The 26,164-nt window shown below is 42.5% G+C and overlaps 1 protein-coding gene across 1 annotated transcript in view; it reads left to right on the top strand.

The window, feature by feature from the left end:
- SECISBP2L (SECIS binding protein 2 like) overlaps positions 1 to 26,164 on the top strand; it is a 1,453,372-nt gene that overhangs the window by 1,086,070 nt on the left and 341,138 nt on the right. The window contains exon 14 of the mRNA XM_044077590.1: positions 9,924 to 10,086. Coding sequence (XP_043933525.1) covers positions 9,924 to 10,086 — 163 coding nt within the window. The remainder of the gene's footprint in view (positions 1 to 9,923; positions 10,087 to 26,164) is intronic.

Consider the following 26,164-nt stretch of genomic DNA (forward strand, 5'->3'; position numbering starts at 1 on the left):
GAAATACCTCACTAAAAGAATCACAGGCCTAAAGCAGATGCCATATGCTGACCGTCTAAAGAAACTCCAGCTATACTCTGTGGCATATCGTCTACTCAGCGGTGATCTCTGCTTAACATGCAAGGCCATGTCATACCCTGAGCTGTTGGACATCCAACAGAGCCACATGCTCCAGGGATTTAAACCTTGTCATCACAACGAACAAAACATGCTGGAGGGATAGGTTCCTGACTCAGAGAGTCCCCATACTGTGGAATAGACTGCCCATACATGTCAAGCAGAGCGCCTCCTTGGCCCTCTTCAAAAGGAACCTTGATGATTGGATGGGAGATAGGAAATTTCAGTCACCCTGCTAGACAGGGGTCCAGGTAAGTAAATATTGTGGGAAGAAATATCCAGGAGAATTGTTATGGCTAGGCTTGTATAGGCCCTAGGGCTGATAGCCTAGTACCAACCTATGAACCTAAGTCCTTCTATGTGGCACATCTCATTACTAAGGATTTTGCATCCATGAAGAAAGAGGTCATTGTCTCCCTCTACTTTTCCCTCATTAGGCCAGTCATCAAGTACAGTGCCCCATTTGGCATGTACCTCACTAGACACCTGCAACAACTGGAGAGACCACAAAAGTACCTCACAAAGAGGATCCTAGGCCATAAACACTTGTCCTATATGGACAGACTCAAAAACTCCAACTATTCTCTGTCTCATATCGCCTACTTAGAAGCAATCTCTGCTTGACTTACAAAGCCATGTCTGATCCAGCTCTGTTAGTGCTACGTGTAAAGAAATACCAATCCCTCAGCACCACATACTCCAGAGACTTCACACTCATTACCACAATCAACAGAACGTGCTGGAGGGACAGGTTCATAACCGAGAGACTGCCCATGCTATGGAATAGACTTCCCATACATGTCAAACAGAGCACCTCACTGGCCCTCTTCAAGAGAAATCTTGATGAATGGATGGGAAATAGAAGATTTACCCCAGGGATCACTCCAGTGGCTCTAGTCAACAGAGGCACTGGGAACTAAGGTTGGGTGGCACAATGCCAGGGTAATCCTATGGGCTAGTCTTGTAAAGGCTCCAGGGCCATTAGCCTAGTACACACCTATGAACTTTAACTAAAAGGAAGAATAAGCTAATTTTGAAAGGACTCCTTAAATCCGGATTTAATGAGGTAATTTCTGAATCCAGGACCAAAGCTAGCACTTCCTCATCATCTTCATTACCTGCTTCACAGAAAAGGCCTTCCTGTGTTCCAAGGTCCTCAGAACCGTCAAGGAAAATAGCTGAATCTACCTTGGTACTGAAGGGTTCATCGTCACCAGAAAATTTAACTGGAACTAATTCTAAACTGGCTTCGGAGCCGACAGCTTCTTCTTCTGCACCTACTGATGCATCAATACTGAAGCAATTAAGGCTGCCTCTGCTCTCAAGAACATCCTGTTCTTCATCTGTAGACTCTGCTCTCAAGAACATCCTGTTCTCCATCTGTAGACCCTTATAAAGACGCTCCCTTTGTGAAAATGAAACCCCCCTAAATCTCCTTCCACTGCATCTGTTCGATCTACTGAGAGTCTCTCAGAGGCAGATATCATGAAGACTGGTGGATTAGCTGCTGGTGGCGGTGGCGAGGGGATTGTCCTCTGTTCTGAGCCACAGCAGCATCTGAACCATTCATCCTGTGACACCCCAATACCCTCCTCCTCCAACTCTTGCTGAGCCTTTGGAGACCTCAATCCTGAATCTCCTGGCTCCAACTGTCGCTGTTCCGGTAGCATCTTCGACTCTGTTCCCTAGAACTGCCTTGAGTCCCTCCGAGCTTTCGGCACCGGAGGCCCCCCCGGGGTCGAGACTCTCTGGTGAGGGCCGAGATGCTAGTACCTTTTCAGCTCCTTCTGAACCATCCATTTCTCTCAGTGCCTCTGTCTTTGTAGCATCGACCCACCCAGGCTTCTGTTCCGGGGGGGGGGTATGACCCCAGTTCCAAAGGAGTCTATTTTGGTTCCAGGTTCTCATCCCCCTCTGTGGTGGGGAGGGCAGCCATCTGGATTATGGAGTAGGCATAGTCTATTGGAGACTCACAGTCCTTGCCATCCCTGTCAGGACAGATTTCTGTATCTCAACCTGAGCTACCATCAGTCTCATCCCCAGGACAGAGGGTACAAACATCTAAGGTAACACCTACCTTAGTAGTCTCCTGTTCAGATACTTCCCCGGATCATCCCCCGAGGAAGTCTCTATGAAAAGAAAGTGCAAGAGGAAGCACATAGACTCTCCGGAATAGTCTTTCACTGAAGATACTGATTTTGATGAAGGGGAAGGTTCCCCCAAGTCACCCCCCCCCCGATTATGTTTCCTTTGGGAACATCTTAGAAATCCTGAAACAGATGGGTGGCTGGTCTTCCTCCCAAGCTTCCTTGTAGGAATCACTATACCTGGAGGCTTTTCATGCCCAACCCTCTACTACTTGGATTTTTCCACCTGCTGATGATCTCATTAAACTGATCGCTCATCGGGCGTGGAAGATGCCCAATGCCATAGAGCCAATTTCCAAGAGACCTGATTGAATATTGGCCCCTAAGGAGGAACCGTACTGGGCCAAAAGAATTCCCGTTCACACCATGGTGGTAGTGGCAGCCACCAGAAAGGAACTTACCGAGGAAAGTCCTACTATCTATCCTCCTAACAAGGAGTCTAGGACTTTGGATAGATTTGGGAAGCATGTTTATGCTTCAGCGACCTTCGCTGTAAGGTCCTTGAATTATATGGTGCACTTTACAAGACTACAGACATATCTGATCAAGGAGCTTTTAGATACCCTCAAAGGACCAGTGGCAAAAGGGATACAAGATAAAGTTACCTTTCAGTTTGCAACCCTAGAAGCAATTTCTAACTCGTCCATGGGGACTCATTGCCCATGCAGCTGAAGGGATGATTAGGGCAGCGGGTTCAGGCATAGCCATCAGAATGCATTCCTGGATGCACTTCTGTGACTTTGCGGAGCCATTTAAAGCATCATTCTTCAACGCTCCTTTTGATGGATCTTCCCTTTTTGGTCACAAGGTAAAGGATACCCCAGCCAGATGTGAAAAGGATGGTAAGACCCTTTCTGCCATTGGCATCCATTTCTCCACTCTTCAGAGACCGTACTCTAGGAACCAGAGGAGTGGCAGACTATGGTTTAAAAAATCCAAAGGGCCTTTCCAGGATTCACATGGCAAAGACTTCCCCTGGGGCAGAGGGGGAAGCAATGGAAGATGCTGCCCTAGAGGCAGAAGTGGACCACAAAATCAGGGATCCAGAGAGACCTTCTCTGGAGCTTCCTACCTGCACCCCTGAATGGGGTCCCAATTGCCCGCCCCTGGAGGCAGTCAGGGGAAGGTTTTCTCTGCACCAATCTGCCTGGCAAATGTTAAAGAAAAAATGGGTGCAGAGATATATATACAGAGGTTACGAAATTCCTCTATAACAACCTCCAAAACCTCATAAAAAACTCCCTGACCTGCTGCCCAGTCTCGGGGAAGCAGCAGTTTTAGAAATTCGAAAACTGCTAAGCAAAAGAGTGATCCAAAAAGTCCCACTAGACCAGAAAGGATCCAGATTTTTTTCAAAATTCTTTTTAGTGCCCAAGAAAACAGAGGACTGGAGACCCATCTTGGATCTCAGCCATTTCAACAAGGCAGTTCAACAAACTAAATTCTGGATGGTCACGGTTCAGTCAATGCTTCCATTCTTGGAAAAAGATGAGTGGATGTGCTCTATTGATCTCTTACCACACAAAAATGGAAAAGAGCTCCAGGAGGTTTTTGTGCTTCCAGCTTTGAGCCAATCATTTTCAATTCAGAGCACTGCCCTTTGGACTCACCACAGCCCCCAGGGTGCTTACCAAATGCATGGCAGTGGTAGCAGCTCATCTAAGACTTCAAGGGTTTCAAATATTTCCATATCTGACTACTGGCTCCTCAACGCTACCTCCAGGCGTCAGATAGAATGGGCAAGAGATTACACCATACATCTCTGTACATCTCTAGGAATAGCTGTAAATTTTGAAAAATTCACACTTCAACCCACTCAACAGCTGGATTTCATTGGAGCACACTTAGACACTGTCTCTGGAATTGCATATCTCCCTTCAGAAAGGCTACAACATATAAGATCCCAGATCGGTCAATTACTACACAACAGTAGGTTCCATGGCAACAGCAATCACTCTAGTTCCCTTGGCAAGGTACCATATGCAGATATTGCAATGGTTGCTAGCGTCCCAGTGGTCTCTCATACACCAACCAATGTATCAGCCAATTCTGATTACCAGTCGCTGCAAACATGACCTGTTGAAGTGGCTACAGTCCAAACAGATTCTCTTGGGTCATAATTTCATTCTTCCCCAGCCCCAAGCCATAGTGACCACAGATGCTTCCCAGACAGGGTGGGGGGGGGGCATTATCTGGGAAGGACGGTCTATGGCACATGGTTCCAATTGGAGGCCAACTTGCACATCAGTGTACTGGAGATAAGGGCAGTACTGTAAGCATTCCAAAATGTCCTCTCTCTAAGAATAGTAGAGATTCAGATGGACAACATGTCAGTAGTCTGGTACATAAACAAGCAAGGGGGAACCAAATTTTACCCGTTGTCGAGAAGCACTCAGAGCTTGGCAAGGGGTGATTTTTTCCAACCACTTTCTCATAGCAAAGCATATTCTGGGGAGCTCCAACATGATAGCAAACAAATTGAGCAGAAGTATTCTCTTGCCTTTTAAGTGGTCTCCCAATCCAGCAGTGGCAAATAACATTTTTCACCACTGAGGCCACCCTTGCTGTAATTTCCTTGCCTCTCCTCTAAACAACAAGTGCAGAAGTTACTTTGCCCTTATCCCTCCTCAGATGGAGTCACCCAGAGACGCTGTTCTCCACGATTGGCCTCCCAGTCTGCTCTATGCTTTTCACCCAATTCCTCTAATTTCACAGTTCTTGAAGAAAGCCATAAGGATGAAAAATTCAGTAATTCTCATTTTCCCCTTCTGGCCTCGACAAGTTTTTGTTTCCCTTCCTGTGGCTTCATTTAATTTGGAAACCATGGATTCTGGACCCAGCTCCAGATCTGCTGTCTCACCCAGAGGGCATGGTGCATCTAAATCTCCAAAACCTTAAGCTCACTGTGTGGCTTCTCCAGTTCCCATGATTGCCAGGCAGTCTTCTCTTTCTTCACCTGTCCGATAAATTATTGTCTCTCATCACAAATCGTCTACAAGGAAATTATATCAAAATAAATGGGAGAAATTTGCTAGATGGGCTCTGGATAATGAAATAGACCCTTATTCCAGTCATATCCACAAAGTATTAGATTTTCTGGCTTTACTTTACCAGTTGGGTTTCTCTGCCTCAACAATTAAAGTGCACCTAGCAGCAATTTCAAACTTTCATATAGGAATGGATGGTGCCCTTCTAATGTCACACAAACTGTGTAAAGCATTCCTAAAAAGCCTCTTAATGCTAAGACCTTCATTTAAAGAACCTCTTCCCCCTTGGGATCTAACTGTAGATTTTCAAGCCCTGACTGTGAACCCCTTTCAACCATCAGCAACTTGCGACTTAAAACATCTGTCTTGGAAAACTTTGTTTTTGGTAGCTATCTCTTCTGCCAAAAGTGTCTCAGAACTTCAGACCCTATCGTTCAGACCCTATCGTGCAAACCCCCATACTTAATTTTTCATAAGGATAGAGTTGCACTTCTAACCAATCCTTCCTTTCTGCCCAAGGCCGTCTCCGAGAGTAATCTTAATCAGACTGTACAGCTACTAGCCTTTTTCGCAAAATTTTCAAACAGGGGAGAATATGCTCTCCATTTACTTGATGTGCACAGACAACTATGTTTTTATCTTCACAGGACTAAAGTTTTTAGAAAATCAAACCAACTTTTTGTGGCATTTTCTTCTCTCCATCTAGGTAATCCAGTTTCTTAAAGTTACCTTGGCCAAATGCATCACATTAATTTCTCATTCTAAAGAAATCCAGCTCCGAAAACAGTTCAAGCCCATTCTACAAGAGCAGTAGCTACGTCTAAAGTCTTTAATGCCAGAGCTTTTTTAGATGACATTTCTGCAGCAGCCACTTGGTCTTCTCATCATACTTTTTATCACTCATTACAAATTGGATCAGGTCTCAAAGGGACTAGCATCCTTTCACTCTATGGTGCTTAGGAATATTCTTCCGTGAGACCTCCCAAGGCTAAAGTAGCTGGGTACTCTGTCCCACTGTCAAGGATTGCGTGAAGATTGACAACATCAGATAAAGAAGTTATGTCTTACCATAATGTTCCATCTGTGTTGTCGATCTCCACCAATCCTTGACATCCCCAACCTCCTCCTCCCATCTTGAGACTCTTAGTAGACCAAATTTAACCCTTGGCTAGTTTCCCTTTAAGGACTCATATTTGGCCTCAGTTCATCTAACTATCGTGTATCCATGACCCTTAATGTCTGACTGCCACTTTTTGGCAAACTCGATCTGAAGTAATTCTCTGAAAGGAGCATTATGGGTAGAGCCTGGCTTGAGAGTTTGGACAGCGTGAGCTGAAGTAAATGGCCTTCTCAGTTTTCAGGTTTGGAACTGAACCTACTATCAAGAATTGGTGAAGATCGACAACACAGATGGAACATTATGGTAAGACATAACTTCTTTTTTTATAGCTTAAGACAAGGACATTTACATAGATATTCACCCTTGTGAAAATAAGAAAAAATGTCTTAATTCTATACATAAAATAATCAGTCACTTTTACACCCCACCCCTATACTTTTGCCCAACTTTTCTTCTCTTGTTATACTGTAAATACATTTCTTACAACTAGAAAGTACTTGTTTACTTTAATATCTTTAACATTTATGACAGTCACTGTAAAGTCCCCCCCACCACATTTAAAATATCCCTGACTACACACAACTACTTTACTAAATGTAACATGCAATGTGTGTCGTTAAATGTTTTGTATAGATACTAATGAGAACAAAATTTGTTTTATTTAGTTTCTTTTTTCTCCTCATTTAGTGTCATTCTAAACATTAATGAAATAAAGTGAGGTATATGCTTTACAATCCACCCACAACTTTAACAGAGTCAACAAAAGTCCATTCTTTCTCAGACACTTTTCTTGAAAACCGTATTTCACAAATGAGAATTATGCTTTATAGTTTCCCATTTATTCACTAATTGCAGTGTTGTTTTTTTTTCTATCCATCTCCAGGGCCATCACCAGGCTCTAAGTCCATGATACTTCGGCTTCTTCCAGTCAACTCTCGTGTTTGTTTCCTGTATATTAAGCATTTTTCTTTATAACATTGGAAAAGGCTTCACTGGCAAAGTCTCTCTATGAACCTTATTGTTAAAAGAATAAGTAGCAGAGTCCCCTTCTGTTTTTCGGCATAGTTTTTGTTGGATAAACTTTATTTCCTTGTTAGTCTGTTCTTCATCAAAAATTAATCCTCCAGGAAAATATATTCTAAAAACAGCTAGGATCAATATCTTGAATCTCACACTTGCCTCTTGACATTCCCTGATTGCTGGGATATATTTGTTTCTTTTCTGCCTGGTGTACATTGGATAATCATTTTCCACAAACATTGTGCTGTGTCCAGTTTTAAAAAATATTTTTCTTCTGCTACAGTTTTGTCAGGATCAACTATTTCTGCTGGTATAACTGCATCTTTACTAATACAGGTCTTGGCTGCTTTCACATGACCATGTTTGGAGCATACACTCTGAGTCCTTTCAGTTAAATCTTGCTGTGGAATACCATTACAGTTGCTTATTTCCACTTTAATACAATTAATACTGTCTATTCCTTTCCATTTATCTTGTCTTCTAACTCTACTATTTTTATGAAACAGCTGTTCTTGAAAAGACTTATACTCATCCAGCCTTTTCTTCTTTTCAGCCTCTTATTTGTACTGTTTATCAGTTCATCTGAATAGCTAAATCTTTTATTTTTCCAGCCTTCTGTTATTGGAGTTGATATACTCCTTCAATGTTTATTTTATTTTAATCACCTCTGAGTACGTTTGAGTTATTTTTCCTCTAAATTACTAGAAACTATCTCTTGCACCAAACCTGAAGATTGAACTGCTTTTTGCTGAACAGCTATAGGATTCTTCCCAGCCAGTGTTTTCTATTCACTTTTCTGTGTGATTTTCTTTGTGGTTCTCTACATTTCTTTTTTGCAGGTATCCAGGCAGTGTACTTACTAGGCAGTAACTACATTTTACTCATGTTGACACTGCTGCTGGCTCTTGTTTATCAGTTTCCTTTTTTCACACTGGGGGAGTTGAAATTAAGCTGTTGATCAGCATGTAGCCATCTTGGAATTCCTCAGTACTCAGGATATTGCCCCCCCCCCCCCCCCCAGAGAGACCCAAGAGCAAACATATCTCATATATGCTAGGCTTAGCTTCTTGTCTGCTTAACAGACTGAGCACCATGGCTTTTTATATCCCCTAGTGGCAACACACCTTCTGGTATCCTTTTCCTAAAAAGAACTGAAAATTACACAAGCTGTTCCCCTTTTAGGTGTGCATCAGGTCAATGTGTTTGGTTGTGGAAAGACTCAGTCTCCACTCTAGTCATATATATAAAACTACTGGATGTCATACTAAAAGGTGAGTCATCTCTCAGTGATAAATTCCTATGGCTAAGTAATCATGTTGCAGTAATAATCCCATTTCTGAAATATTTACTGTTATAGTGATCGTGTTTGCAGAATTGTGCTATACTGTATAATTTTAAGTGTATTGGTGAGGATTTCCTGAGCAAGAGCTATATCCTTTTCACTCTTTCCCAAGTTCAAATCAGTACATTCTATTTCTGTAAGTGATTTTCTTTCAGTGGATAACTTGATCAATCCCTTAATGTAAATTTTTTAGTACTGACTTTTTATGATGACCAGTAAGAAGAAAACAAGACATTGATCATTAAGTGAATCATGAAGAACATGCATATTCTGGTGCACCTACTTGGTCTTTTGTTTAGGATGATGTAAGGTACAAGTTTCCTGAACTAAGATTGGACCTTGTTGCATCCCTAATGGTTTGTGTATAGTCATAAAATGCTTTAGATCTGGTAAACAGATCCTTGATGATGTCTATCATGTTCATACTGTAGTCACCTGACAGAGTGAAGTTAATTCTTGCACTGCATATTTCTTCAAGCAGCTTAACAGAGGAAGGAAGAAGAAATGTAAACCACCAACCACCTGACTGACCAACCACTCAAGATCCTCCTTGTTAGAAAAGGAATTTCTTATAAACAAGAGCACTTGTACATTCTTCTTTCAGTGAATAGCAGTCCCCTCGACCCGCAGTCTTCCCTAGTCTTTTGTCCTGAAAGGTGCTACAATTTTGGAATATATGATTAGACAAGTTTGTCTAATTTCACTGATGTCATGTTTTCTCTGGTTACCCACACTTCGTGTATCCCATTTTTTCAGAGTAGTTTGTACTTATGGAAGAGATTTTTGTAACTCATTAATGTACTATTTTGTTTGTGTTCTTTTTTTATGATCTGTAAAGCAGTAATATTACTAGATTATTTATTTTAATTTCTGTATGATGTTGTATCTTAGCTCAGTTACATTGATTTCTCAAAGCTGTGGCTGAAAGAGTCTTAAAGTAATTAGCCCAGTCATCCAGCTACTAAATTATTACACTTTAATAAAAGGGTAGAATATAGTCTTAACTGTTTTGAACAGCTGATAGCTTTCGTTCTTTCACGTTTCATTTTTGTACACAAGTGTATTGCTTCAATATGAGGACAGATATTTGAATGTTAACTCCTTTTTTAAGATCTTGCATTTTGTATTAGATTACATCTAATGTTTTCAGTGTTTACTAATTTCTTTGTCATTTTTGGTGCTTGTTTCAGATATTGGCCTGAGTGTTCCCAGTGATACGTCTCTATCTCCTGCAAGCCAGAACTCTCCGTACTGCATGACACCAGTGTCTCAAGGTTCTCCTGCCAGCTCTGGGATTGGCAGCCCATTGGCAACTTCAGCAGTCACTAAAATACACAGCAGAAGATTCAGAGAGTGAGAAACTGCATGAAGTAGAATGCTATTTTCATTAAACTGATTATCAAGTAGTTCAAAAAAGCAGCAGTGTTGTTTCAAACTTATATTTTTTTCATCACTACTAAACTAAAACCCTTATGTTTTTTGCATACTGTGTAAACGTACAGGTCAGGGGTGTTTGTTATCAATAGGTGGAGAAGTTGCATACCCTAATATAGTTGAAGGAATTTATATGCAAGGACAAGAGTTAAGTGGGATAAGCTGTTTCTTCTCTAGATTACCTGATTTGAAGGAATATTTTAGAACTGCATGTCATATATGTAACCAAAGCAGAGTGTTACACATCAAGGTGGAAAAAGCACAATGATGAAGCACGGGGGGGTTCAAGAAATAAGGAGAGAGTAGGATTTTCACTGCAGACCCTTAAGGAGAGAATAACAACAACAACTATACAGAGTACTATATTTCTGAAATAGCAGTAAGTATTCTAAAGCTATGCAACCATGAGAATAGAGGAGGGATATTTTACCAAAAGGGATGATTGCAAGTAGGGGGATAGAAAATAGAAAAGAGCGAGCTGAAATGTATTGGAGAAAATTGGCAGCAGGAAATAGACCATAGGTACTGGGAGCAAGTAACTATGGAAGGGAAGGTAATTGAGACGAGACCAAATCAAAGTTTGGACTGCAGGTAAGAGACCTCCTTCTCTATAAGAAATTGATACCAGGAGATAGGCAAAGAGAAAGGGATGGGGTATCATAAGCTGCTGTTAATAAAGGGATAATTAGTTGCCCATATAAAATATTGCATGATGACTATAGCAGTCAGTCAGAAGAGAGTAGAAAAGACTGGGAAGAGAGAATGGGAAGGAGGTATACAGAGGAACAATGGGAAGACGTGTATGGCTCCCAACCAGGGTTGCCAGATTTCCAGCACCCCAGGTAGGGACAACGGCAAGTGAAGACCAAAAAAAAAAAAAAGGTCTTCGGCAACTGAAGAACAAAAAAAAAAAAAAACTCCACCTTGCTGCACTCAGATAACATCTGACAAATACATCAGGAAGTTTGTTCTGTCAGTGCAATACGTGCATATAAATCAGTTCCCAACCAGCATCTGGCATGCCAAATAATTTGGAACACAGTGTGCAGCAAACAACAAATATGTTGTGAACTAAAACTAGGTCAATACCCTGACCTAGTATAGTAACATTAAAGCCAAACATGAAAGAGGTTAGTATGTTTTAGATGCTATTGACTGGTGTGTTTGTTTGAATACTAAATTGTACACTTCAGAGTACAAATGTAGATAGGTTATTTCCATGAATATAAAGCAGAGAAAAATAATTAGATTCACCCCTTTCTGTCACTGGGTTGTTTCATACTACTAGAAGCACAGTCAGTTCTTGGCATCTCCATTAGCTGAATTTTATAAATATCTTTGAAGAAATAATGAAAAGTGAGACTATTAAGAGAAGTTGTAACAATGCTTCAAAGAATTTGCCATGACCGATATTATATCACTTTACAGTGTAAAGTGCAGCTATATTGCACTAAACACGGAGCTTCTCGTGTTGAATGCGGAATGCATTAAACACAAGTAGCTCCGTGTTTATCGATTTTTGATTGGCCCGTATACCGGCATATGGGCCAATCAAAAATCGCTAAACACGGAGCTTCTCGTGTTTAATGTGGAACACAAGAAGCTCCGTGTTTAGCAATTTTTGATTGGCCCATATGCCAGGTATACGGGACAATCAAAAAAAAAAAAAAAAAACCAAACAAAGCGGAGGCTGGCCGGGATTTAAACCGGCAGGGCGGGACTCGGGATCAGGCTGCTGATCTCGGGACAGTCCCGTCCAAATAGGGACGTCTGGCAACCCTGCTCCCAACATATGCGTCAAAGTCTCAAGAGTTTAGGATTTTTTCTTGGAAGTGTTTTCGTAGGTATTTTTAATACTCAAAGCAGATTTCATAGAAATCTTCCTTTAGTCGATAGCGGTTACTAGAGGTAAAATGGGAAAGGTAATTGAGCACATTTTTAGAGGGAGGGGGGAATTGTAACAAGCTGGCAGAATTTACAAATTCTCTACTTTGTCAGAAATTTTGGGAGAGAGTATGATTGTTAGTAAGGGAATTATTCTTTTGAGATGGAGTATAGGAAATTAATTACTTAGAAATAGTAAGACTGTATTACTTGTATTACTTCTGGCTGGCAAAAAAGGCAGTTACTAGAAAATGGAAATGAAAATCTAACTGAAGTATTGAATATTGTAAACAAAATAAAAGATTAGCAGGTGATACCCTTAGAAAAGGGAAGGGGAAGATTACTTAGAAATAAAAGGAGTTTGTAGGAACAATACATGTTCATAGGTTCATAGGTAGGTACTAGGCTATCGGCCCTAGGGCCTATACAAGCCCAGCCAAAAAGGTACCCTGGCTTTTGCCACCCAAGACAATTATTTTCCTGTGCCACTGTTGAGCAGAGTCACAGAAGTGATCCCGGGTGAATTTCCTATTTCCCATCCAATCATCAAGATTTTTCTTGAAGATTGCTAATGAGGAGCTTTGTTTGATATAGATAGGTAGTTTATTCCAGAGTATGAGTAGTCTCTGGGACAGGAATCTATCCCTCTGGCATGTTCTGTTTATTGTGGTGACAAGGTTTAGGTCCCTAGAGCATGTAGCTCGGTGGGATTGGGATTTCTTTAAGTGGAGCTTGTCCAACAGCTCTGGGTTTGACATAGCTTTGTATGTTAGGCACAGATCACCTCTGAGTAGGCGATATGCGATGGAGTAAAGCTGGAGTTTTTTGAGACGGTCTGCGTAGGGCATCTGCTTGAGGCCAGTAATCCTCTTTGTGAGGTATTTCTGCGGCCTTTCCAGTTGTTGATGTCTTGTGAGGTACATACCAAAAGGGGAGTTGTACTCTATAATGGGTCTAATGAGTGATGAGTAAAGGGGAACAATGAACTCTTTTTTTCTGGTTAAGAAACCTTTGGTGATGAGGTGTGCCATGTGGAAGGATTTTCTGACTACTGTGGTGATGTGATTATCAAAGGAGAGATTACTGTCCACCTGTGTCCCAAGATCGCTTATCACACTTTCGGTGTTAAGTAGACTACCGTCTATGTTGTAGTTCATGGATACAAAGTTTTTACCAAAAGGATGACAATGCACTTTTTGGTATTAGGCTTGAGGCCATGGCTTTGACACCAGGCATCTGTCTCAGTGAGGCCCTTTTGTAGGATGTCCACATCGTTAGGAGTTTCGATTATGGCTCCTAATTTGCAGTCATCTGCAAACTTTGCTAGCCAAAGACCTTCTGTGTTAGCCTGTACTTCAGAGAAGTAGATACCAAACAGGAGAGGACCCAGGACTGAACCCTGTGGTACTACACTTGTCACTGGTCTGAAGTTGGATTTGGAGTCTGCTACTTTCACAGTGTGGGTTCTGTCAGTGAGCCATTTGGCAACCCATCTTGTGACATAGAGATATATACCTAGTTTAGTGAGTTTATCTATAATTCCAGAGTGGGAGATGGTGTTGAAAGCCTTGGCAAGATCTAGATAGGCTGTGTGAACCACCTTACCCTCGTCTACAGCTTTGGTGACTGCTTCAAAGAAGTCTATCAGGTTTAGGAGACATGATCTGCCTTTTACTGGGTGGGGTCCAAAGTGTGGAGATTACCAATGTCCTTGTTTATAATTTCCACGATAATACGTTCCATGGCCTTGCAGACCAGTTTCATCAGGCTAATGGAGCGGTAGTTCCCAGGGTCCATGGTGTCTCCCTCCTTGTGGAATGATATAACCGTCGCTGTGCGACATTCAGCAGGCACAAAGCCTGGGGTGAGGCTATGATTGAACATGGTACTTAGGTGGGGTGCCAGTTCGTTCTGTAGTTCATGTAGAACACAGCCTGGGATGTTGTCTGGTCCCATGGATCCTGTGTTCTTGGCTTTGGAGAGGTTTTTTTTTTTTTCCTGTGCAGCTGTGATTACAGGAACTTTGCATTCTTCCGGTATAGAGATGGGCCTTTTAGGGAGTGAGAGGGAGGTAAAGTTAGCACTGAACCTATCTGCCAGGATGTTGGCAATATCAGTTGAGTCTGTATATTTAGTGCCATTGTGCTGTAATTCAGAGCAGATCTGAGTGTTGCCATTGAGATTCTTGACATAGCTATAGAATGCTTTGTTGCTGTCTTTAGAATCAGTGGCAATTTTGTTTTCATAACTAGCTTTGGAGGATTTTATCAGGGATCGCAGCTTCTTACTGAGGCTGACGAGTGAGTTCCTCCACTCATGGAATTTTACTCTCTTTTGCAACAGTTTCTTTCTTCTGTTGTACAGTTTGTTTATGGCAGGGGAACCACCAGATTGGCTTCCTTTTTTTGGAGGATAGCGTTTTGGTTCTGTTTGGGATAGCACGATCCATGCACTCGTGTAAGTGCTTATAAAGTGCAGTTGTGTAGGATTCAGTAGTTGTAACTGTATTGTCCATCTGCATGGGTGTCATGAAGTTCACCATTTCTGTCTTAAAAAGCATGAAGTTGGCTTTGGAGAAATTTTTTACTGTGGTTTCCTTAATGGGGGGTGGGGGGCAGGATGTGGATATCTAGGATGATTAGCTTATGGTCGGATCAGACCAATGAGGCGTTGACTTCAGGTGTGGAACACCGGTCACTCATGTTGGTAATGACTAGATCTAGGATATTGGTGCCCCTGATGGGGGTGTGGATAAGTTGATCCAGGGCATTGTAATTTATGAATTCCAGAAAGTGTTGAGCGAAGGAGTTGGTACATGAATAGTTTTCCCAGTTAATGGTGGGGTAGTTGAAATCACCCATTATTAGGATGTTTGGTTGAACCCTAATATTTTCCAGTACATCAAGAAAAGAGGAGTGGGATTCCTGGGGCATGGTAGGGGATCTGTAGCAAGCTACAATTTGGATTGCAGTTTTGCCCAGAGTTAGTTGCACTTGGATAACCTCGGATGCATTATGCTGAGCAACTAGACTGGAGGTGTGGATATCCTTAATGAATATGGACACACCTCTGCCTTTAGTGTTCCGGTCCAGGTTACATGGCCGAAAAGTGTGGTATGAGTTATAGCCTGGTAGTGCAGGAGTGCTCTCTGGAGCCTTGAACCAGGTCTCAGCCACTGCACAGATATCGATGTTCTCCATATTAAGGAGTGCCTCGAGTGAGTGCATTTTGAGATTTAGACTTCTAGCACTGAGTAGCATCACCCTCAGTTTTTGCAGAATGTAGACTAATGTTCAGGAGGAGGAGTGAGTTTTTAAGGAAAAGCATGATTTGAACAATTTTGCAATGTTGGAGTGAATGATGATTGTTTAAAAAAAAAAATAAAACGTATGTATAACGATGAAGTCCTTGAATATATTTTATGGATGAAAGCGCTTAACATTCTTTATGGAATAAAGACTTTTATTTTCTAACCGTGGTGTGGCTTATGGTAGATTTCATCACCCTGGGACACCTGTGATTTTACTTGGTTTATATGTTAGTATTCGTTGCAACAGATCAGCATTTTCATGTATGTATAATGTAGGAAACCTGTGTTAAATATTTACAGTGGTTTGATTTTGATTCTGTAACTGTGTACCCATGTCATTGTTAACATTGTGTGAATTTAGTAAAGGTGTTTAAAAAAAAAAAGATACCGGGAGTAGGTAGTGTAAAGACTTTGTGGGGTGAAACACAGTAGAAGTTTGCCCTCTATCATAATAAATTCACATTTTTTTGTCTCCCCATGTAGCTAACTAAGACCAAAACAGATTGAAAAAGTGTCTCACAACAATTAACCCTTGCAAAAATTTTGATTCAGAACAGGTTTGGTCAGCATGGCTATTAATTTGATTTTAAAGCATGCAAATTACTTCACAAAAGAAGAAATAATCTAAAAAAAAAAAAAAATAAAGGAGGATTGGAAAATAAAATTTGCTTAAATTTTAAATTGGGGAAAGATGGATCAAGATATATGTTTAACACCCAAAGAAGTCACCAAACAGCAAAAGTTGAGAATGTTTCCATAGGCATGTATACATAGATGTTCATCGTGTTTCACTGTTGCAGTCATTACTCTTGGGTTATCCTGCTGGCAGGCTACCCTCGGTCGGCCAGAATTCCAAAGTCTAGGTCTGGCGTCGGTTGCTGTCACCTCTTCCTTGACGTCAGTGCGCCAGGGGTATAAAAGATGCAGCCGACGCCATTTTCTTCAGTCTTTCTTGCCGCGCGGTGCCCGAAGCAAAAGCAGTTCGCAAGTGCCGGTCGGCCAACTCCTGAGATTTTCAAATCCGAATTTCAGAACCGAAGTCTTCATTAAAGCTAAGTACCCCGTTGGGGAAACTTTTTTCTTGGTCCAGACCGATGTCAGAAAAAGTTAACAATTGTATTTCTTGTGGGAAGCAAATACCTCATAAAGATTTTCACTCTTACTGTATTCCTTGCCTAGGCCCTGATCACAACTTTGCTAGCTGTCGGTTTTGTGCTAGATTTAACCAATGCACTGTTAAGCGTCGGTTCGATTTTGCATTTCATTACTTTGGCCGAAGATTTAATTATATAATGCCGTCAGAACAGCCGACGACCGGAGTTTACAAAAAATGCAAGGACAAGGAAAAGGATAGGCAGCCGAGTTCCAAAACCGACAACGAGGCCTCTGCTAAGCCAGTCACCGGTTGTCAGTGAGGCGCTTTTACAGCCCCTGGCGCCTGCTACCTCAGAGCCACAGGCCGCTTCCGACTCGCACGTGGAGCCGACTGGGCCTCTGGATACTCAAGGTATTGGACACTCGGAAATCATTCCCTCAGATGGGTCTGGAGCCGCTGAGCAGGCTTCGGCTTCTGAGGGTGTCTTCAGACCTACACAACTATATATTAAGCCATCTTCAGCTTCAAAGACTAAAGTAGCTCTAAAGACAAAGAAACAAGTACAGCATTCTCCTACTCAGTCTACCATGCCTAAAAAAACAGATGCTCAAAATGGCCGAAGACCTAATTTCTTTGATCAGGGGCTCCCATCCCCCACCTGATAAGAGGCCTAGGCAAGAGGCAGAGTATTATTCTTCTGATCAGGTTTCTATTTCCTCTGATTCCTCTTCTGAACAGGATTATTCCATGCTTCCCTATGAGGATTCTGTTGCTGAAGAATCCATTCCTTCATCCTCTCCTCCTGAGGATTATTCTTTTGGGGAAACCCTGCATACCATGAGGGAGCATTTCCACTGGGAGAGCAAAGATTATTCTGAATCTAAGAAAAGGCTCAGAGACTTTCTGCTACTTCCTCAGCACAGACCCCTTGCTATTCCACCTGTTTTAGACATTGTAGATGATGTATTTTCAGCGTCCAGCCTGTCCCCAGACTCTCTACCCTTTGCACCTGCTAAGCCAGTCAGAGATACTACAGGGTTCCGGATTCTCATAAATTCCTTTATAAAAACCCTGCTGCTGATCCAGAAACTATATCTCAGGGTCCCAAAGGGGCTAAAGCCTGCACTGCAAAAAAACCGTGTCCCCCCTGATAGGGATTCCAGGGCTCTAGACAGATGGGAGAAGAAAGTATACACTTCTACCTTGGCTGTAAGGGCTTTAAATTGTCAGTTTCATATGCTTAAATATCAGCAATATTTAATGACACTGCTTAAACAGAAATTGTAGACAAATACTGAATGTTCCGAGAACAAGGAATTGCAGGATTTATTGCATGCAGCTGAACAAATGGGAAAGCATACTTTGCAATGCGGTTATGATTCGCTGGAGGCCTCGTGCAGGGCCGCTGTCACAGGTTCTGTTATTAGAAGGCATGCTTGGTTAAAGGTACAGTATCTGCCTGATCATGTTAAAGCAAAATTATTAGATGCACCACTGCAGCATGATGCTTTGTTTGGTACTAAAGCAGAAGAGATTTTGAAAAAAATGGAGGATAAAGAAAAACCCATGCAGACAGTCAAGGATTTCTTACAGGTACAGCCTCCCAGGTTTAGCAGGAACTGGCCTTCTAAAAATTGGTCCTTTCCAGTGTCAGACAGGCCACAAAGAGGCAGATACAGGCGTCCCAGAGGCAGATCTCAGCCCCAAGGCTCATACAGGCCTAAACAATGGGATGCTCCTACCTCCAAAAGCAGAGAAGACAAATCACAACCGTACAGGAAACAGTCCCAATGACTTTCCTCTGCCAGATCCAAGCACTTTTCTTTTGGCAGCCCCCTTAGGGGGAAAACTAGCACTTTTTTCATCAAATTGGCAAATAATTACCCAAGAGAAATGGGTCCTGAACATAGTGTCCCAAGGCTACAGGTTCCATTTTCACACTCTACCAAGGTCAAAAGTTATGCCAGACCTGCCACACAATCAATGGGCAGAGGCTCAAAAACTAATTACAGCCCTCATGGACATGAGGGTCATTCAGCAAGTACCAAAACAAGAGCAGGGGCAAGGATTTTACTCCAGACTTTTCCTAGTACCCAGGAAGGACAGAACCTGGAGGCCAATACTGGACCTGTCTATTCTAAATATGTTTCTGGAAGTTCCAAAATTCAAGATGTTGACTCTACAGCAGCTACTGCCCATGCTGGGCAAGAAGGCTTGGCTCGTAACTTTGAACCTAAAAGAGGCATACCTGCATGTCCCAGTCAGACAATCTTGCAGAAGATACCTCAGATTCATAGCTGGCTCAATGCATTACCAATCCTCTGCACTGCCCTTTGGCTTAACTACTGCGCCCAGGGTCTTCACAAAGTGCCTGGCACCAGTAATTGCATTTTGCAGACAAAGAGGAATTCAAATATATCCCTACTTGGACAACTGCCTAATTCAAGCAGAGAACAAAGACATTCTTCTAAAGCATCTGGCGTTTGTAAAAAGATTACTAACTGGCCTAGGGTATACAGTAAACGAAAAGAAATCAAAACTAGTGCCCTCTCAAGAGATAATATTCCTGGGTGCAAGCTTAAATACAACTGCCCAGATGGCTTATCTCACGCCAGACAAACAAAAGCAACTGACTTCTTACTTCAAGAAATTGGCAACAAAAACCCACTTATCTGCAAGGAAAATCCTGCAGGCCCTGGGTTTCATGGCATCCTGCATTCTACTAATTCCATATGCCAGACTGCATATGAGGAAACTACAATGGTATATAAAAAGTGTTTGGACTCAGCATTGCCACAGCCTGGAGACAGTAATTGCACTCATTCCGTGCCTGCAACAGGAGTTTCGATGGTGGGCAGAAACCTGTCACCACAAAAAGGATCTGCCATTCAGTTTACCCACAGCCAGACAGACACTGACAATGGATGCATCAGATTATGCCTGGGGGGCCCATATGGCAGGAAAATGTATTCAGGGCACATGGCCTGCAAACCAGATGCATCTTCACATCAATCAAAAAGAGATGCTAGCTGTTCAAAATGCCCTGACAGCCTTCAACAACCTGCTTCATCCAGGACAACTACTTATAAAAACAGACAGTACTACGGTCATGTGGTAAATAAACAAACAGGGAGGTACACATTCCTACCCTGTCTGCAGACATCAATGACCTTATGGGACACAGCATTGGCTTTTCAAATTCACCTGAAAGCACAATTCCTGCCAGGAAAAACAAATACTCTGGCCGACGACCTAAGCAGAAACCTCATGGATCCCCACGAATGGAAACTGGATCCACAAGTCTTAAGCATGATAATAAGGAAATGGGGATGCCCAGACATCTATCTATTTGCCTCCCCCCACAACTGCCAATTGCAGAGATTCTGCATAAGGATTTATCACAAGCGAGCATGGAAAGTGGACGCCCTATCCTTCAGCTGGAAAAATCTAACGGTATATGCCTTTCCTCCACTGCCTCTCCTTCCCAGGGTACTCCTAAAGGTCAGACAAGAGAAGCCAAAAATTATACTGATTGCACCAGAATGGCCACGCCAGCACTGGTACCCAGTCCTAAAGAGCTTGTCTCAAGGTCCAGCATGGATATTGCCTCAAACTCCTCACTTGCTGACCCAACAAAACAATCAGATTCTGCACAGCCAACTCAGGACCTTAAATCTGGCAGCATGGTGGATAATGTAACCATTCAGAACACTCCTCTTTCAAAAGCTGTTATGGATGTTATCTTGGAGGCCAGGAGGCCCAGTACCTGAAAACCTCATGCAGAAAAATGGAAAAGATTCTGTGCTTGGAACCAGGAAAAAGGCATTGACACGTGTACCAAATATACCTCAGATTTTACAATACCTAACTCAGATGCTGAGCAAAGGCCTTTTTTTCTCATCAATTAAGATTCATGCCTCTGCCATTTCAGCCTATTACAATACGGAACCACCTATCTTTTCTCATCCTTTAATAAGGCAGTACCTCAGAGGGGCTAAAAACATTAGGCCTCAAAGGAGAGCACCAATTCTGGCCTGGGACCTAAATTATGTATTGGAAAAACTCACACTGCCTCCTTTCAAGCCAGCTTCAACAACAGATATAAAATTTTTATCCTGGAAAACAGCTCTACTCCTAGCAATAACCTCTGCAAGGCTAGTCTTGGAGTTACAAGTACTCATGGCTGTGGAACCTTTTATCATTTTTCATCCAGACAGGGTTTCTCTGAGGACAAACCCTACATTCATGCCTAAAGTGGTATCCAGTGTGGCCCTCAACCAAACCATTCACTTGCCTACCTTTTATCCAAATCCACAGAACAAGGGTGAGAAAATTCTTCATTCTTTGGACATACACAGGCAGTTACGTTTCTACTTGGACAGAACTAAAGCTTTCAGAAAAACTGAGCAACTTTGTGTCATATGCTGCAGAATCACAAGGAAAGGCCATCTCAAAACAGACTATTTCTAAATGAGTAGACCATTGCATCCGTTTCTGCTATTTTCAACATGGCAAATCAGTGCCTAAGGGCATTAGGCCTCATTCCGCCAGAGCAGCAGCCATTTCAGCATCCTCAGAGGAGTACCAACCAAAGATATCTTAGAGGCTGCAACTTGGGAGTTCAGTGCACACTTTCACAAAGCACTACCACTTACCTCTTTACTCTAAGTCCAGAGCAGGCTTTGCCACAGCAGTTCTGCAGGGCCTCATAGCCTCTCCTAATCCTTTATAGCCCAGCCGCCCAGCCTCAGCTTTGGGATTCAACCCAAGAGTAATGACTGCAACAGCGAAACATGATGAACATAGTACAGTTGTGTACCTACCATAAATGTAGATGTTCAAGTGTATTCACTGTTGCAGTCCAGGTTACCCACCCACCATCCCCCTTCTCTTTGCTGGGACCTTTCTACATTACTCTATCCTATACAACCTATTTGGTGTATTTGCTTGTAGACAAAGGAAATGTTATTTTTGTGCATGTGTTTTTATTGACATAATTTTTCAGCCTACCAATTTGGGGGCACCTGACATCTGGGGCAAGAAAAACTGAAGAAAATGGTGTTGGCTGCATCTTTTTTTACCCCTGGCACACTGACGTCAGGGAAGAGGTGACAGCAACCGACGCCGGACCTAGACTTTGGAATTCTGGCCGACCGAGGGTAGACTGCCAGCAGGATAACCCCAGAGTAATGACTGCAACAGTGAATACACTTGAACGTCTACATTTATGGTAGGTACACAATTGTACTTTTTGTTATATACAGAATAGACTTTAAAAAAAGTTCCCTTAGACTAATAATTTATGTTTGTGTTAAAGATGTTCAGGAGGAGAAATAGGGAATTGGGAACTTGTTTTCTAGCCATACTGAGTTAACATATTTTAAGCTGTCAGTGCAAAATGCATGTAAAGAAATATGTATTAGCTAGGCTACATTAACAAAAGGACAGTTTCTGCTGGCCTGTGACTGTGCTGCTGTCTCAAAACATTGAAAGGATCTTCTGAGTTTGTTATTGATAATAGCCAAAAAAAGCAGTAACATGCGGATGAAAATCCAGAATAAAATCCATGTTAGGCTGTTAGTGTGAGAAAGGAGGACATCACAGGTAATGGAGAGTAGTACTGTTATAGGTGCATCTTATTAAAAATACATTAGTAATAATTTCCATGACTACAGAAGAAAGATAAACAAGATGGAAGTTAGGAGATTATCAGAAGCAACAGCTTAGTTGAGAAGGTAACCACTGATTACATTGGAGAACTGAAAAAAGATGGCAGTTCAAGGAGGTGACGGTGAGATTTTTTATGTAGGAAAAGATTTTGCATTTAGAATGACATGACTGTAAAATATTAGCCTGTCAGGAAAAAGATAATGATCTGATGATGTCTGTTCCATCCATCCCCAGCAAATGAATTCTGTGGATGCAATCAGATCTGAGTTCAGCCACACTCTGACTTTGGATCCAAGGCTCAGGCTCCTTCCCTTGCCAGTAATCCCCTGCTTTTGCTAGATTACTTAAGATATCATTTGCTTCTCGATTGCTATGGAAGCAGAGCTCTTGGCTCAGTGCTATAGATGATAATAAGTGGGTTGTTTCATTCTGTTCTCCCTTTTGGACAGTGTTATTCCGGTTTCATTATTCTTTTTTTTCTTTTTTACTCTTCCTACCAAAAAAAAAAACAAAAAACAACCTTTTCAGTGTTTTAGCACTGCTTGGGGTAGTTTCCTTCCTTTTCCTTTTATTTTCTGCAGCGTATTGTAGATTGTTGTTGTTGCATTTGTTGTGACTAGTCTTGGAATTTTTTCCTTTTACTGACAAGATGGCGGAGAAGCCCTCCAGTTTAAATGGTTCCTTTTGCCAAACTCCACAGGAGGAAATTTCAATGGTATCTCCACACTGTTTGGCTCCATCATTGCCACACTCTGGAGTTTCCATTCACTCTTTTACTCGGTCACAAACTCTAAAACACCACTGGTGGATTTTGCAGATCTCCCTAAATCTTGGTCCATATTTTAAAGTTTCTCTTCCTACTCGAGCTGTGCACTGATGTTTCTGATAAAGGTTGGGGAGCTTCCAACAATCTGAAAGTTCAGGGTCTTTGGTCGTATCAGCAGATGTCAGACCACATGGATGTCAAAGAATGAGAACTCTAATCCTATCTCTTCAGGCCTTTCACTCCCTTTGGGTTCCAGGCCCTTTACAGATTCTTGCACAAAATACCACAGCCATGTGCTACATCAGTAAGCAGGGAGGGCACCAAGTCTTACCTTCTTTGCAGGCGTGCTCTTCAGGTTTTGGGATTTTGCTGTCTGCCATTACTTGGTTCTTCAGACAGTTTACATCCCTTCAGAGCAGAATGTAATGGCAGACTCTTTGAACAGGTCCAGGACACATCCTCACTAATGGATGCTTCACAGACAGGTGTTTCTGGACGTTGTACATCAGTGGGATATTAAGTAGATCTTTTTGCCTCCCTTCTGAACAGACAACTTTCTTATTTCTTTTCCAGAGCTCCAAGTCCAGTGCCTTGGAAAGTGGACGTCATGCCTTTTTCTTAGAAGTGGATGTTCCTGTCTGCCGATTCTCCTCTTCCTGTACTTCCCCGGGTCTTGCACAAGATCATGTGGACCATAACCAATATCTTACTGGTGACTCCCTTTGGCAGACAGTACTGATTCCCCCTTCTTTTTCACCCAGCCAGTGGCAATCTTCATAAGTTTCTTCACAGGATGGATCTTCTCACACAAGGCAAGGGGTCTGTCATTCACCATCATTTGTCACATTTCAGCTGACACTTTGGGTGACAAGGTTTTTATAGGTTCATAGGTGTTGACTAGGCTAACGATCACAAGGGCTTTTTTAAGTCTAGCCATGCATCCCAAATCTCTGACAAGTTCTGATACCTTGGATAAGTATAAGCATAGGCCTGGAAGATGAACCATTTACAGGTTACCTATGTCCATTAGGTGCCAAAGCAGGGATACATTTCCGGTTTTCCATCCAGTTATCTAAGTTGCACTTGAATGGGGTTAGGAAGGAACTCTGCTTCACATGGATGGCACATGGATGGGGAGCCTGTTCCATAAATGCGGTAGTCTCTGGGATACATACCTATCTCTCCAGCAGGTTCATAGGTTCATACTAGGCTATCTGCCCTAGGGCATTTATAAGCCTAGCCAGAGTGTGTTTGGCTTTTGCCACCCATTTTAAATTAATTTTGCTGTGCCCTTTTTCGAGGTTAGTATACTGTGCCTCTGTCTAACAGTGACACAGAAGTGATACCCGGGGTAAACCTATGATTTCCCATCCACTCATCAAGATTCCTCTTGAAGAGAGTCAGTGAGGGACTCTGGAATAAAATCCCAGTCCAGGTTAGGCAGAGTGAAGGGGAGCCTCTGGGTTATGAATCTGCCCCTCCAGCATGTCCTATTTATTTCAGTGCTGAGGTTCAAGTCTCTCGAGCGCGTAGCTCGATGGGATTTGGATTTTCTGAGGTGCAGCATGTCCATTAATTCTGGGTTGGACATGGCTTTATACGTCAGGCACAGATCGCCTCTGAGCAGGCAGTATGCCACTGAGTAGAGCTGGAGTTTCTTTAACCAGGCAGCATATGGCATCTGTTTGAGCCCTTTGATCCTCTTGGTGAGGTACTTTTGGGGTCTTTCCAGTTGCTGCAGGTGTCTGGTAAGGTACATCCCAAAAGGGGCATTGTACTCAATTATGGGCCTAATGAGGGATGAGTAAAGAGGCACGATGACCTCCCCTGATCTAGATGTGAATCCCGGCCCCAAAATCCGGACAATACCAAGAAAGGAGGGGGGGGTATCCATATTCATCAAGGACACCCACACCTCAAGACTGGTGGCAACGCACGATGCATCGGAGACCATCCAGGTGCAATTAACCATAGGCAAGACTGCTCTGCAAATTGTAGCATGTTACAGGCCACCCTCACAAACTCAGGAACCTCACATGGCCTTCCTGAAAACACTAGAGGGGATAAATGTATCACCAAACACCATCATACTAGGTGACTTCAATTACCCTAATATAGACTGGGAACACTACTCAAGCCCAAACACCTTAGCCCAAAAGTTCCTGGAATTCATAAACTCAAATGCCATGGAACAACTTGAACCATCCCCACAAGAGGAGAAAACATACTTGATCTCATCATCACGAACATGGGAGCACAATGTTCAACACCGGAAGTATACCCCTCACTGGTGAGATCAGATCACAAACTAATCTCGCTGGAGGTCCTCATCCCACCCCACCTGAAATAAAAAGACCACAGTAAAGAACTTCTCGAAGCCGACTTCACACTTCTAAAGACTAGTGTGGTCTCCTTTAAGGCCCCGAGCGGCAGAAAACAGTACTCAAGCCGCTGAATCACTTACAAATGCCTTCTACCAGCACCTGCAGGACTGCATGGATAAGGCAATCCCAAGCAAAACAAAGACTCTTTGTACCAAAGGCAAGCGTCCAGTCTGGTGGACCCCAGCCATAAACAAACTCTACAACAAAAGGAGGAAGCTACTACAAGATAGAGCAAAATCCTTAAAAGGTAAGACACCCTTGATCACTATAAGTAAAAAACTAAGAGCTCTCATAAAATCATCCAAAGCAAATTTTGAGAGAAAAATAGCTAAAGACTCAAAAGACAATCATAAGGCCTTCTTTAGCTATGTTAGAAATCTGGAAGGAAACTCCCAGATATGCTCAGAACTAGTTCAAAGTGATGTGAAGATTACTGATCCTACAGACATTGCCAACATACTGGCTGACAGGTTCAGTGCAAATTTCTCCCCCCCTCCCCCCCAAAAGGAGAGATATCTATACCAAGCGATTGCAGCCCCCCAAACATCTCCAACGCCCAAGTGAGAACTGCTCTCTCCAAAGCAAAAAACACAGCATCCATGGGACCTGATGGTGTCCCCGGCTGTGTGCTCCACGAACTCAACGAGGAATTAAACCCACAGCTAGGACAGCTGTTTAATCATAGTCTTACCTCTGGATACGTACCCAGGGAGTGGCGCACTGCAACGGTGGTCCCACTTCACAAAGGCGGTGCCTCCACCGACCCTGGAAATTACCGGCCCATTAGCTTGACAAGCCTTATCTGCAAAGCCATGGAGAGGATCATAATGGACCTCATAAATGAAGACATAGGAATTTGCAGACTTTGGATCCATCCCAGTTTGGCT

The sequence above is a fragment of the Protopterus annectens genome, chromosome 7.part0 (assembly GCF_019279795.1).
Source record: "Protopterus annectens isolate FY-2018-M chromosome 7.part0, PAN1.0, whole genome shotgun sequence".
Taxonomy (NCBI): Eukaryota; Metazoa; Chordata; order Ceratodontiformes; family Protopteridae; genus Protopterus; species Protopterus annectens.